Source organism: Suillus subalutaceus (genome assembly GCF_016647625.1).
Source record: "Suillus subalutaceus strain FC151 chromosome Unknown DFJ58scaffold_102, whole genome shotgun sequence".
Lineage (NCBI taxonomy): Eukaryota > Fungi > Basidiomycota > Agaricomycetes > Boletales > Suillaceae > Suillus > Suillus subalutaceus.
Genome location: NW_024540351.1, coordinates 128,221 through 142,541, shown reverse-complemented (window position 1 = coordinate 142,541; position 14,321 = coordinate 128,221). Strand labels below are relative to the sequence as shown.

The 14,321-nt window shown below is 46.5% G+C and overlaps 2 protein-coding genes across 2 annotated transcripts; both read right to left on the bottom strand.

The window, feature by feature from the left end:
- Positions 1-6,815: 6,815 nt before the first annotated feature.
- DFJ58DRAFT_802955 (uncharacterized protein) lies at positions 6,816-7,442 on the bottom strand (the record flags this gene model as incomplete). Its single annotated transcript, XM_041390952.1, has 2 exons — positions 7,410-7,442; positions 6,816-7,351 (listed from the first exon to the last, which is right to left on the bottom strand). A coding segment is annotated over exon 2 (284 nt), but the record flags the coding sequence as incomplete, so codon positions are not given.
- A 968-nt stretch (positions 7,443-8,410) lies between these two features.
- Positions 8,411-10,160, bottom strand: DFJ58DRAFT_29750 (uncharacterized protein). The gene is made up of 8 exons (XM_041379730.1): positions 10,149-10,160; positions 10,052-10,098; positions 9,665-9,795; positions 9,354-9,609; positions 9,266-9,302; positions 9,136-9,214; positions 8,762-9,084; positions 8,411-8,697 (listed from the first exon to the last, which is right to left on the bottom strand). Exons 3-8 carry the CDS (start codon positions 9,744-9,746, stop codon positions 8,467-8,469), a joined length of 1,008 nt encoding a protein of 335 aa, XP_041240710.1. The 5' UTR covers positions 9,747-9,795; positions 10,052-10,098; positions 10,149-10,160; the 3' UTR covers positions 8,411-8,466.
- Between the last annotated feature and the right edge of the window lie 4,161 nt (positions 10,161-14,321).

Sequence of the window (14,321 nt, the reverse complement as noted above, 5' to 3'; positions counted from 1 at the left end):
ATTTACGACAGTGCACGTCATTGTCCAACACCAATTTCCTATTGATAAATAAAGTCGATGCCCCACAATCTACAAGGGCTCTCACGTCTGCAGTCTTTTTCTTTCCTTTCAGCGTTATTGGAATGTAGAAGTGTTCTGATTTTGATTGTAGGTATACTTCTTCTACATCCGCAAAGTTTGATAGAATCGAATATCTGCTTCCAGACACGTCTTCTTCCGTTGGTTCTTCTAGAACTTCTTCTTTTCTAGTGGCTACCCAATCTCTAAACCATTTTGGTGGTTGATTCCTTTCGGCTTTTTCTTTTGCCAGGAATTCTTTGCCTTGTGGTGTAGCTGCCAATTCTTTGAACCATTTGGGTGCTTCCATCTTTGCTTCTCCTTGAGTCAAAGATTCTATAAACCAACTTGGAAGGGTGTCTTCTTTTGCGGGAATGTTATGAGTTCGTTCTGTTGTCTCTCTCTGTGGAGACGAAGTTCTTCAATTTCTTGCAATATGGTTTGGCTTTCCACAACGGTAACATACAAAAGGTTCTCCGTTGAGTGCCTCTCCTATTGCATTGAACTCTTGCAAGGAATAGGTTCTTTTTGTCATTGTGCCAGTTGTATTCTGGAACCCAATGAGGGCGAGGAATGATAGCTGTGTGCTAGGGGGAAGAGTGGGAAGTGGGCTCTCAAGTGCTCCTCTGGATATGAGTGGAAAGTCATCCCAAGGGGATTGCTACTGAGAAAGATTCCTCTAGTGAAAGGTGAGGGGGATCTATAACCAGCGGTTCGGTCTTGAAGCCTGAATGGGACACTGAGGCAAGTAATGCACCCAAAAGCAAAGAGCGCTATCTAAAGGCACCTAAACGCGCTAATAAGGCGGAAAGCGCGGAAAAGCGCACTTTGTGCGATCACAACAGAGTGCTTCGAGTAGAGGTGACAATCAAATGGGAGAATCAGGGCTTTGATAGATGTGGAAGTAGACACTTAAAGGTGTCAAAGCACCAATAAGAGGGAAACAAGTGTATTCAGATAGAAACTCGAACTATACACTTCGATGGTAGTGGAGCGGAAGTAAGTGACAGGAAAACAAACATGGTGACATGTAGGTATGCTAAGCGAGTTCCCACGGCTTGGAGCCGAATAGGAAGTATTAAGGTAAATGGTGAGGTAAGTCAGGGTCCATAACGAGATATGATGATAAGTACTAGTGCCTGCGTGACGGAGTATGAGTTCTGAAGAAGGGAAAACGCACCAATGGACCTTGGAGGACTAGGACAGGACATGCGGAGGACAGGCAACAGATCCTAGGGAAATGCGACAAAGTGCACCGTAACGCACTTGAACGTGCTGGTACGCACCAAAGCGCGCATTGCAAGGATATCGAGTGCATCGTGAAAAGGTGTGAATTTGGCCCATATGTGCCTGCAGAAACGCGAGTCTCTACACCGATTCACAAATGACTGGTGGTAGACTAGTCATAATGGTCTACCCGAAAAGGAGTGAATGAATTTGATAAGCTAGTTGTAATAGCTCATCCAGTAGGAAATGATGATGAAAAGGAGGATGGAAAAGGAGTACGTAAATGGAAAACTGAAGCGGTCCCCGATATCTGATCGGATCAACCTCGTACTTCAGGGTCAAAGGGTCCTGGTAAAACCCAACTGACTCTTCCCTAGATACTGACTAAAAAGGTTTGTACATAACAACTATACTTGCCAAGTGAGAGAAACTAGGTGCCTTTGCAAACACTTTTCCAAGGGAACACACTAGAAGGACACGTCCACTCTTCTAGCCGAAGCTTACAAGTGACAGTTCTCGACTAGATGCATTTCTAAATCCTTGGTAGGATATATGCTGTAGGACTTGTCGCTAGACAACTCTTCTAAACTTGGGTAGAGTAGCCTACGTATTGTACGAAGAAAGGTGATAGGTAAAAAGGAAATTATAGTAACGTTGAGCAGGCAGGGTCTTGGGCCAGCACTCAAAGTTGTAGTGACACGCCTAATGTTGTGAACACCTCCGTATACTGGCGGCTGCAGTGTAAGGCAGGGCCTGGTATAGGACTACTAACTACGAAAGCGGATAGGTATGAATGCACTCAAATGAGCAAAGGGGAGAGTGATAGAATCAAAGGTCACGGTTGTTTAGACCGGGCAATGCGAAAAGTATTTTGTTGTTTAATCGTTGACTCTTATGATTATAGAAGTCAAGAATTAAAGAACACGTGAAACGTTGTTGAAATGATAATGAATCATTTGAAAGTTTATCGAGCTTGACTTGGCTGGACAAAGTTTCAAAGGATTAAAGAAGTGTGTAACAGTTTCATCGCACTTAGAGATGTGGAAGAATTCTCCAACACGTCCAAATGAGAGGAATAGTGATGATATGAATGTGCAAGTGGTAATGCGTGTGACTCCACCGTTCCAGCCACAGAAGAACGGCTCCACCTTCTTCAGAAGATACATGAAGAAGCCATCTCTTGTCATAATCTTGCAATGCAGCGAATGACCACACGATCATACGGAAAGAAGTACCAACCATGGAAAGTTGGAGATAAAGTTTGGTTATCGGGGAAGAATCTCATCACACAGTTACCATCACGAAAACTCGCCCCAAAACAATATGGACCTTTTACCGTGAAAGCCGTACTCTCCCCTATCACGTTCACACTCCAACTCCCAGTACAATGGAAGGTTCACCCCACGTTCCATGCTTCCGAACTATCATCCTATCATGAAACCGAAATCCACGGTCTGAACTTCCACGATCCACCACCTGACGTCATAGATAACAAAGAAGAATACGAAGTTGAAGCGATCCTATCACACAAAGGCACGGGTAAACGAAGACACTATCTCGTATCTTGGAAAGGGTATGCCTCTGCCAGCAATGAATGGATTCCAGAAGAGAACCTAGGCAACGCCTCAATTATCCTCACTACTTATAAGAAAATCCATCGATTATAAGAACCCCATCGAAATCATGCCTTCTTCAATCGAAAGACTTCAACTCCTCCTCTTACGTGTCCAAGAAATCTCTGCTGCTATGACCACTGCCGCTCAAAATCTTTCATCTCCAGTATTTTCCCCAACACTCTCCGCTACCACACTAACCGACGAATCAGTTAACTCCAACTATTTTGATATCCTTGACGATATCGAAACCAACACCTTATTTGAATTCGCTCTCACCTCTGAGCAATACGCCATCGATATAGATCGTCTTCTTGCTGAACGAGGAGCTCTATCCAGTCGCACTCCTCATTAACATTATTCGCGCTGCCAATCTCGTCGGCCGTACTGCCGGACTCATCAATGACCCCCGTCATCAGACCATCTTCCGCCACCTTCACATACATATTCGCAATACTGCAGTGCATCTCATGCCTGCTACTACTAAAGAGATTATTCGAGAGGCTATCCACATTGTCACCGAGCGAATTGCACTCCACCCAATCGCTAGACCCCCATCTCCCCATATCGCAATTCCCATTCCACCTCCGGTCGAGATATCAACTCCCGTTGAGCATACGACTAGCATTCTCGTTCCTCCTGCTGTACCTGTCATATCAACTCCTATTGCACTTACCCCAACGACTACCACAATCCGTAGATACCCTACCCACCAACCTTCCAAGGTCAAACGAGAACATTCTGTATCCCCTACCACCCGAAACCGCGCCATGTGCTCCAAAACCCCATCACCACCACCACAGTCCTCCTCCGTCACCATCGTGAAAACTGAACCCAGCAATAACTTCCTTTGTCATAATTGTGGTCTTATGGGCCATCGTCACAAGAACTGTCCTACATACTATTGTCAAGTATGTCGCAACTTAGTGCCAGGACATCTATCGGTCTTTTGTAAAGATCTCAAAGGAGAACCGGTGATACCCTTAGTCTGGACAGACAAAGAATTTTACGAGGCCCTTTCTAGGTGGGAAGCTGATAAAGACGCTGAAACTGAGCAGATATCCGTCGAAGAAGACGAGAAGCTCTTCTCCCAATGTGCAGGAGACAACGACAACTATAACGCTTACTATAACTTGGATTGTTGAAATCGGTGACTTCAACGATAAAAGCGGGGTAATGTTACAGTCTACGTACGCCCCTATTCATTTTCTCTTCTTACCTTGTATTACGCCACGATCGCTATCATAGCCGTCGCTAGACTCATCTCTTATCTTCAACTGTATTACATCACGATCACATCATGCCGTCGCTAGGTGATCTATTCTTGTTATCTCTGACTCGTTCTTATCTCTGACTTGTTCTGACTTCATCGTACCGGCCCTAAAGCAGTTATCGTTCATTATATAAACTCATGTTGTACTATGTAGTTCTTTACTTTAATCTTACTAGGTTTTACCTGGAACTTCCTTCACTTAAGACTTCCAATCTTAAGTCGTCTGAAACTGATTCAAGTTAAGGACACTCTCCTTGCCTTGTCTTATGAACTCTTGTATACACAAGAGTCTTGACTCGACCTTAGCCGAATACTCTTATCGAGTAGCTATTGTCAGAACTATCCTAGTTCGTAACACTAGGATACCATTCCGCGACTCTGGGCAAGTACGGTCCTGAACATACTTCCAGGAATGACCAGCATCATCAGAGTCAAGAGTAGGAAAGAATATGAATTTGTCATGCTTTGTGAGCAGGGCAATCATGACATGATTAGTGCAGTTGGTGACTGACCCAATGCTAACACCTGCCCACTGGCAGACATCCTCATTTGAGATCACATTGCCATAGTGGCCAGCATGGTTAAGAAATATTGCAAGTTGGATGGCAATGGGAAGTTGGGGATTGTTGGATTGATTATGGAAAATAGGATCATCAATGATCTCATCAAGTATATCATCAAATATTTCTGGAGAAACACGTAACTTCTTCTGAAATAGCTGGGGGCGATGAGAAGTGAAGTGATCAAGTAGCTGGATCTGTTGAGCTCGCATAGGGGGCTCATCAGGTCAGTGACGGACGCGGGCCATCTCTACCTCATCCCAAAGAGTAGAAAGCGAGCAAAGAAGGTGAGCAAATTGCTCATGGATCATGATTGAGTTGACGCTTGAGTTGCCAGAATGTTCTGAAGAATTGGACATGGACATGGGGGACATGGGGGACATAGGGGACATAGGGGACATAGGGGATGAAGGGGATGGGGTCCTAATATCAGACATAGCTGAGTCTGAACTACCATCATCTTGTGTGGCATGTTCAACCCATGCCATAGCCACATCTAAGCTAGCAGAATCTATCTATTTGAGGAGTGCTTGACATTGTGACTGGTGAGGCATTGGGGGTGGTATCTTATCTCTCTGATCAATGACTCAAACCGATCTATGCAAGATTTAATCGGAGCTTAAATCTGATGTGGCACATGCTTCTGTCATCCTCGCTGTATCAAGTAGCGACCTCAACATCTCAAGGTATGTGCTGCCCCTCACCTAGGCATATGCACTGGTTTATCAAGTCCTACAGTTGAAGTGCCTTGGTATTTTTTTATATCACTGCTTGCTATTATTTGACCATCTCGTGATATTGCCAGCTGCACCCAGTGACCCAATTGTGATACCCTCCATCTTCTTCTTCGACACAACACCTGTCTCCAAGTCTCAAAGATCCAGCATTGTCTCTGCACGGAGACACCAATTCCTGTTTGGTTCGAAAACGGCCATTTCAGGTACCTTGGTAAGTGGGTATAGGGTTCAAGGCCACAAGACTTGACATCTCCTACCCCCAACTAGCTCTCCCCCAGCCATAAACTACCCTGCCGGTGGGTCATCATTGCTGGGCGCAGCTGGCCAGTCGTCATTTCACAATTGCAGTCGCGCAACAGAGCCTGTACTCCCACTAGGTGGGCTCAGTAATATTATCTGAGAATGTGGTTGGGGTGGCGGTAGCCCCCTGACGAGAACTTTGCAGGTTTGAAACCGCTGCCATCCCCACCCTCCTAGTGTCCCTCTTACCCTAGCTAACAGACCTCTATCCTAGGAGACAGGTGCAGCAGGTGCTAAGGACATGGTCTGCCTCATGACGCTCTGCTGGACGCTCTGGCTTGGGCTTCACTTTTCCAAGCAAGTCACTATTGAACCGTCTTGTTGTGTAAGCCCGTAATCATCCATCATTTATCGGGGAAAACTGCGACTAATGATAAGCCGTCTTTGTAACCTTTAAACACCTGCAGGGGTGTAGTAATTGGAATGAGCTTTGACATTTTACCGGAGGTTGATGGCGTTGGGCACGGTCGAGGTGAACCTTGGAGGGATTGTATCTTTTACCGTTGTTTGCTAGCTCAAAATACATGCTTTTTGTATGTGCGCGCGTTTAACCCTAACCCTACATCAGAACTTCGAGAATTTGGAGTGTTTGAACCGCCAAGTATTTTGAAACGGAGTTTAAAATTAAGCTTTTCAAGCGGTTCTGTATGAGGGGCACCGCTGGACAAAATTAAACAAATAGTTGCGCGGTGAAATTCAAAATTTTCGACCGAAAACCAATCATCAAATCAGAAAAGGTAATTTTGGGCGATCATTATCAACGCATTCCAGATTTTAATTTCCTCAAGATTGCGTCCTCCTGCTGAAATCTTTGTAACCTGCACACCATCTGGACTCCAGCATACTGAGCCGACATCTTCACCGGGTTTCCCCCACCCCACCGTCCCATATGCAAGATAGTCGCTGGCAACAGCACTTGACAATACGTGTTCTAATCTCAGAATACCAGAGCTCTCAGCTTAATTGATTTCCGAAGCGGTGTTCCCTCTAGAGTGTTCGGGTCTTGGAACCCAGCATGAGGCCTCACAACATTGTCATCCTGTATCGAATCAAAGCTGACACCCTTTTAGCACGACGGAAAGCTCCCCCAAGTTATCTCGCTCACCATTTGATAAGAACGAACTCTTCCGGGTTCATTGCTTTCATGTATTTTCACTGGTGGTTTGGTGTGTATTTGACTCACTCTCACAGTCAGCGTATATAAGAGCGACAGGCACCGAGTCTTTCTCGAATCGACACTGCGGGAGTTGCATAGTGCAATCGGCCAATTTACAACTGCATGTGATATAGGACGCCATATGTTTATAATTTGGAAGTGTATGCGAAGGAGGGAAGGAGCTTCTGTTGGCAGGAGGAGCCTATGAACACGAGCGATGAACGATGCAGTCGGAGGAGCTGGTGCGAACGAGCCATTGGCATGTTTCATATTGCACTTTAGTTCTGATTACAATTTGACGTTGTTTCATCTCCCGTTTGACCGTATAGCCGGTCGTATGACCGTACAGTGACCCGTACCGTACCGTTGAACATTTCGAATACATTGTACGACATACGGTATGGTACGGGTAGAGTCTAAAGGTCACTGGCAGCGCATCAGTTGCTGGTGTACTAGATCTGACAGAGCGCTTGCTTGAACTCCCCTTTGACCTACAGGGCCAGCCAAAGAATGACCAAATGGTCCGGAAGTGACACTTCGTTGACCACGGTGCATGGCCGCATGAGATAAGCGACGATCATTGGTAGACTGCATGGAAGAGGCGTCTGAAGGTCCTTGCCACATTGTAGCAGGCGGCTGCGAGCAGCCCTGTGGTTGTTCATGACGAAGTAGTTGGGACTAGCCTCTGCTGATACGAGGAATGAGAGTATGCACTACTAGGGCATTATATACTTGATGGAGGCAAGCACATTCTCTGGAACAACGCGACTGAAAAAAACTCAAAACAACCCTGAGATCTGAGAGCGGGAAATGACATTAATGTTGGCTAAAACATGAAGTTCGCATTACTGTTAAGTAGGCACAAGTACTAGACCAGCGCCGCCTGCGGCCGAGGCAGAAGTGGTGGTCGGTACTGGGTAGCGTTTCCAGCTTCGTCTGACTCGAGAGTCGCTGACACGATCTACTAGGTTGGGTTGAACCGAGCGTTAGCCTGGGTTGGGACGCAAGCAGGTAGAACGACACCTGCTTATGAATTACGACCTCGACGTCGTGGCGGAGAGAAAAACGAACGAATCTAACCGGGATAATCCGGCAGGCTGCACTTGGACATTGCAATTGTGAAGTGAAAAAAACTTAGCTAGAAACGATTGGCTTTCAGTCGAACATTTTGATTTTCACCGTGCAACTATTTGTTCAATTTTGTCCAGTGGTGCCCCTCATAGTTCTGAATCGTTTCAGAACGTTTCAGAACCGTTTCAGAGCGTTTAAAATTTTGCTTTGAATACCATTACTTATAATGAATTAGAGAAAAGTTTGTCAAACTCGACATAATTAGTCTAGGTTTGCATCGGAGGGTTTTCCTGATGAAGACACTTCACGACATGTGCCCGTGGACAGTACTTATCTAGATTCTACCTACCACATATCATAGGTAGTGATGAACTGAAACTGAAATAACGACCATAAAAATACAAAGAGGCTGTAACGCAGATCATGAAGAAGATAAACTGAGGTAATAAATCAAGTACGGCACGCTATACATTTATACATTTGCTTCTGCCGACTTCGCCGACACAGAATACGACTGTAAGTCACTGACACTGTCCTGCTCTGGCCCAGCTGCTTGTGCCACGTTGGTTCCTTCAGCTGGGATCGATGTAGTCCCTGCGAATGCTAGAGTCGTAGGTGCTGCTGGAGCATTTCGGGTCGACCAATCATGTGTAACTGCCCTCCCCCGTGCCACACGTATGATGATGAACAATTGCGCAATGCCCTATTTTAAAAACGAAATAAGCTAGTATCGGAGAGACGGATATCTCAGGTTTCTGCCTGCTCACCTGAACTTGGATAACAGACAAAAAGCATAGCGTGGAGAGAGACTCTGAATGCACAGCAAAACCAATTATGAATATAATGATGAAGACAGTGTATGCCATGGCGGACTCGACGACCATGAGGATGATGGTATCATAAGTGCTAGAATCATATTCAGCCTTGAACGCCGTCTTCATCTGGCTTCGTATGGAGAGCAAACGTTTCGCCACGAGAATGGTATAAAGCATGGTGTGCGCCACTTGGAAGGCGAGGTATACAATTGTGGTATTGATACTGTAAAATGGAGTCCCGGTACCTGCCTGGACCAAGACGACGATGGCTGCTGCTGCTCGAGGTGTCAGTAACTACGGCCGTTTGGTAAATAATGTAACTGCACCAATTATGCCAATATAGAGGGCGACCATGGGGATCATCACGCGTCTTTCCCAATTCCATATCACAAAACATCGGTAAAGCTGAGTATTTCAAGCGTCAGGCTTGCACATACAGCAAACTATTCAGCTCACAAGCAGTGCTTGCATCAACCACTCCCCGACATAACCACTAGATGAGACCGTCAGCGTTATGTGTAGATGGACAGCTAAAGGCGCTTACCAGCATATCGCCATAAAGTTGATACGGTACTGCATTACGTTCTCAATCAACGCAACGGGACCACCAGGTGCGTCACGAAGGTCTATCCAAATCATCTCCGTATATTTTGTATTGACACCAAAGTTTATCGTCGTAAGCGCGAACGTGATGAGGGTGTAACAAAGAAGCGCGCGACGATTATTTGCAATTTTCTGCCCATATCGGGGACGTTGCATGAGAGCAATCACCGCTTGTACAGTGAGGAGAAGGTATGCACCTATCATGGTACACAGGTTAACCACCAAATTATCGTGTGTGGGCCGAAGACGCACCGTAGGATACACCTCCCAAAATCACTCCAATAAGACGAGAGCGTTCAAGCGGCAAATCTGTCTGTGGGGTATAGGACGACATGATCCAAAATCTGATGGGATGTCGGGAAGATGTGTCCTAATATGCAGCACTAGCAGTGGTGAGAATAACCAGCAGGGTGATTAGCCCTAGAGAAGAAGATGCAGTCACATGTGATAGAGTCTCAAAAGAGAGTTTTCACCCAAGAGAAAATATCGACTGGGAGCACACTGCGACACTGGGAAGTAGAAACCCTTTTACGTGAAGTGATAAAGACGAGGGCGACAAAGGGTTGATATATTAATCACCCATATTGCAACATGCCGTGAAGACGTGGGATCGAGCGAGAGCTCAGAGAATGGACTAACCTCAAGTATAGCTTCAGGCGCTGAAACATCAGCTTCTCATAGCTTTGCTGAATTATGAATTAGTTGCTCGTCCTGGATCCCAATAACATCTGCATACCATTGGATACTGCTGGTGCCTTTAGGCTCGCCCCATGCACACCACAGTATTCAAGCAAACAAGCAAATACTCACCCAGGTGACCCTGTTAGGTACGTATTCGTGAATGAATGACATCATTTTCATCTAGTTACAGCCTTTACAGGCCCATCAGTAAATGCAAGTTCGCACAAAGGCCACAAAGGCTGTTCAAAAGCACTCACTTTGGGCCCCGGCCCATACTAGACAAATTGTTTTGGTTTCAACTTCGCCCCACAATTGAACTTAGAATTTGGCTTACCTGTCGGTGAGTTTGGGTTTTTTGTCCTGACCGCTCCACTTGCCAAACAAGGCATTGGACTACCGTAATAGCTGATAAGACCGTCGTAAGCCTATCACGATATTCCTCTCGGGCGAGATGAGAAGAAGTCATCCAAATGCACTCAAGTTCCCTGTGAATGTCAAAATCCGAGAATCAGATTAGTGACGTGCAGGGCCAGGCCGGGCCGGGCCTGAGGCCCACAAGCCCTGAGACCAAGTCGGACCCGGTCACAGCCGGGCCTCCGAGTCAGACCACGATGGGCAGTCTTACTAGCCTCACAATAATTATCGTAAGTTTTTAGAGGAGCAGGACCTGCAAAACGTCATCAGTACTATGATCAATCATTATCCTCCTGGCAACGAGCCTTCGCAAGAGTCAAGGCCTATCCAGTCTGACATGGAGGACTCAAGTCACTTCACTCATATGGCAGTAGCACAGGGTCGTCCCCTCGCAATTAATGATGGCCCTTACCACCGCATCATTGACGCGGGCGATCCAACTGGCATCGTGCCGGAGATTGGCGCTGATTGGTCTTGGCAGATGGATTATCGTTGAGTCTGTGCAGACGGAGATTAGTTAGTGAAGATAGAGTCTTGAAGCGCCCTGTTCTACTTAAGCATGCATGTTGCGCAAATCATTATGCATATAGATGTGAACTATGAAAATAAATATGTTTGCCATTCGAGTGCATGGTCAGCTTGCATACCATAGTATAAGTACTTAGACGGGGATGGTAGTCGATTTTCTGTTATTTTCCATGGCGAGCTAGTGCACTGAGCTCCTCTCATTAGAAATACTTGCGCGAGATGTGTGGCTAGGTCGTCCATCAGAGACGATGGATCAAGCAGACAGTGCGCAAACATTCTTTGCTTGAAGATGGCGTTGGTGCACGATATGGAATCAATGTCGGTGCCGAGGCCAAAGTATCGTGGTACTCACGTAACCACTCGCTCTGTCATGTCCGAGTCGAAGTGCGGTTTGAAACTGTAAGACTTTATCCTGAATGGAATCACCATCATAAGTTAAGACGGTGATTCCGTTCAGGATAAAGTCGTTGGGTAAAGAGCAAACTCGTATGAAAAACATATTTAGGGCCACTCGAATGTCGCACTATGAAGGAGTCAGCACATAGATTGTTTCGCGTTCTTCGACGCATGGCCTGGAGGGTTGGCAAGAATCTTGGTTGAATGAATGAGTCGCTACCGGATTCCAGAAGTTAAGAGTTTACCCAACGTACTGGTAGCCTTGCTCGTGGATGAATTGAGATGCCGATGACGGTAAATACGGAGTGCTTAGATCTTGCATGCCAGTGTTCCAGAAAGTCGACAGTCATGCGGAGATTATAATAGCCACGCAACAAGTGATCGCCGACCAAAGTCTCAAACACCGGTAATCCGAGAGTCGGCTGCAGACGTCCTCCAGTGTTTGGCACGTGTCTAAAATGATGTCAGTTGATATCACGCCAATCTCCTAGTCTCCTACAGGCTATATAAACAATCCTCACCGACTGGTGCATACTATCACTTGACAGACGAGTTGGATGTGATACGTCGATGGTTGGGAATCCGGGGCTACCATTCCCTATGCCTCGCATCGTCTTGTGGGGCGTGGCTACTGACATCTTTGACCAAGCCTAAGTCATTCATTCAAAAATTTTGTGAGTCAGCATCGGGCGAGTAGTTTGTACCAACTTGACAATGTCCCATCTGGATTACGCACCGGTAATGTTGTGGCATAGCCTTCCAGTTGTCCATTCAATACTGCCTGTACGTAGGCCTATATCTCCCAAGACAAAAGTAGTCAGATCTTTTGGGTGACTCGGATGTCATATGAACGAGCGAGTAGCGGATTGTCTCACATACTTGAATGCATATGGCTAGCTAACACTCACCAGTTGTGCAAACTTGACGGACAAATTAGGATGCGAGAGGTCAATGGATGTTATTGATGGTATCACGAAAGATACATTACAACGAGATAACAGAACAGAGGAACTAGATATCGAGATCGTCCATATGCTGCGTCCATCAATGGCTGCTATCGGTGGATGGAGATGCACAGCAGAGGAACAACACAACACGAGCCCACCATTTCGGGTTCTTGATGCATTTTGCCTTGTCGCTAGCTCGTTCCGGTCGCCGAGCAGTATACAGTGCCTGTAGAGAGAACTTGAGGTGCCATCCATTAAGAACACACCCTAAAAAAGACATACCTTCTTGTCATCGAGTGCAGGAACTTCAACGACTGGAAGACTACGACGAGAGGAAGTACTAGGTCCTGGGCGTTGCTGGAGTTCGACTGGTTCATCAGCGTTGGGTTGGGAATAGCGGAAGAATTTGGGAAGGCGAGCGAGGAGCGTACGTGGATGCGACTCCCAGAATAGTGCAAAAGTGTGGCGGCGGCGAGTTGAAGAGGGATCAAGATGGAGACGGCTGGTAGTAGATGACTGATAACATAGAAGTCAGAAAGCAGGAAAAATTGAGACGGCAGTAACGCACAGGATTGTCACCTTGCACATTATCAAAAAAGCCTGCTGGCACTTGGCGGATGGGTAGACGTCGCGTAGCATTAGCCTAGAATGTCGATGTCACAATCAATATCAAGGTCAGAAAAAGGTGCAACGTACGCATGATAATGCCTTGTGCAAGTGGGATATAAGTGTGTTTCATTCTTGAAGCTTGAAGCCTTAGCCATGAGATGATACATACCTTCTGTTTGAGTTCAGATTTTTGTGCCTGACAGCGAGTGGGAGTCAAGTTGGTACTTACATCAGGTATGGATAGGAGATCTTCTAGGCCAGCTATTTTCAGGATGGTTTGAATGTCCCACACATATGCGATTTTATCACCACAACCTGTGGATAGCAGTTTTCCATCAGCGGACAAGGCTGCACACAAGACGTCCTCTTCGTGTTGGAGAGGCGAACCGACTTGGAGGTTTGTGTCCAGATTCCAAAGACGCGCTGTATCATCCCAAGATGTACTCGCAAGGAGGCGGTCGTTTGAAAATAAAGTGATGGAGCTGACAGGTTTTTTAGTGTGACCCTCCAGAACGGCGATTTGCTGCCACGTGGCAGTGTCGAAAATGCTAATTGAGCCATAGGTTGATCCGGAGATAAGCTTCTTTTCATCCGACGTCCAGGCTAAGCTGATTGAAGGTACATAGAAGTCGAATTTGATTTTGATCGTTTTGCATTTTGAAGGTCCCGTCTTTGGATCCCAGATTTCGATTCCGTTGTCTCCTCCTGTCGCAATCTTTGTTGCCTTGGGTGAGTAACTCACCACGTACACCGACTCCTCGTTTCCCGTTTTGATCGGATTCAAACCCCTGACAGGTTCTCCGCTCTTGACATCCCACACCTTTACCATCCCCAGGAAGAATCCGCTCGCCACTCGCTCACCATCTGGACTCCAGCACACTGACTTCACAGTAGTGGGCTCTTCCCATTTGGCAATGACCTTTCTTGTCTCAACATCCCACAAGCTCACTGTCCCATCCCGGCTTCCGCTGACAACAGTCTTGCCATTCGGAGACAATGCCATCGAGTCTACTCGTTCCTTACCCCCTTCACCTCGCCACTCGTCACCTATCTGTGCACCGCTCTCCAGGTCCCATAGTCGAAGTGAGCCCATCGAACATGTGATGATGCGCTGCCCGTCGGGCAGGTGCGCAATGCCGCCTATCCAGTTGGTATGGCCTCGTATCATCTTACGTGGCGTTATCACTGACGTCTTTTTCATGTTAGTGGCGGCGGAAGACATGGTGGGCGCTCGCAGATCTCAATCAAGGGAATCGTGGCCTATATGCGTGAGAGCACTGGTAGCCCGTTGGATATTTGGATTAGAGCGGGTTGTCTTGTAGGGATATAGATCG

Bases quoted from the DNA above. Each gene is read 5' to 3' on its own strand.
- DFJ58DRAFT_29750 (XM_041379730.1), bottom strand. From the start codon at position 9,746: ATGTCGTCCTATACCCCACAGACAGATTTGCCGCTTGAACGCTCTCGT. The intron at 9,610-9,664 runs GTGCGTCTTCGG...GTACCATGATAG, and splicing joins TTTGGGAGGTGTATCCTACG to GTGCATACCTTCTCCTCACT. The intron at 9,215-9,265 runs GTGAGCTGAATA...TGAAATACTCAG, and splicing joins GGTTGATGCAAGCACTGCTT to CTTTACCGATGTTTTGTGAT.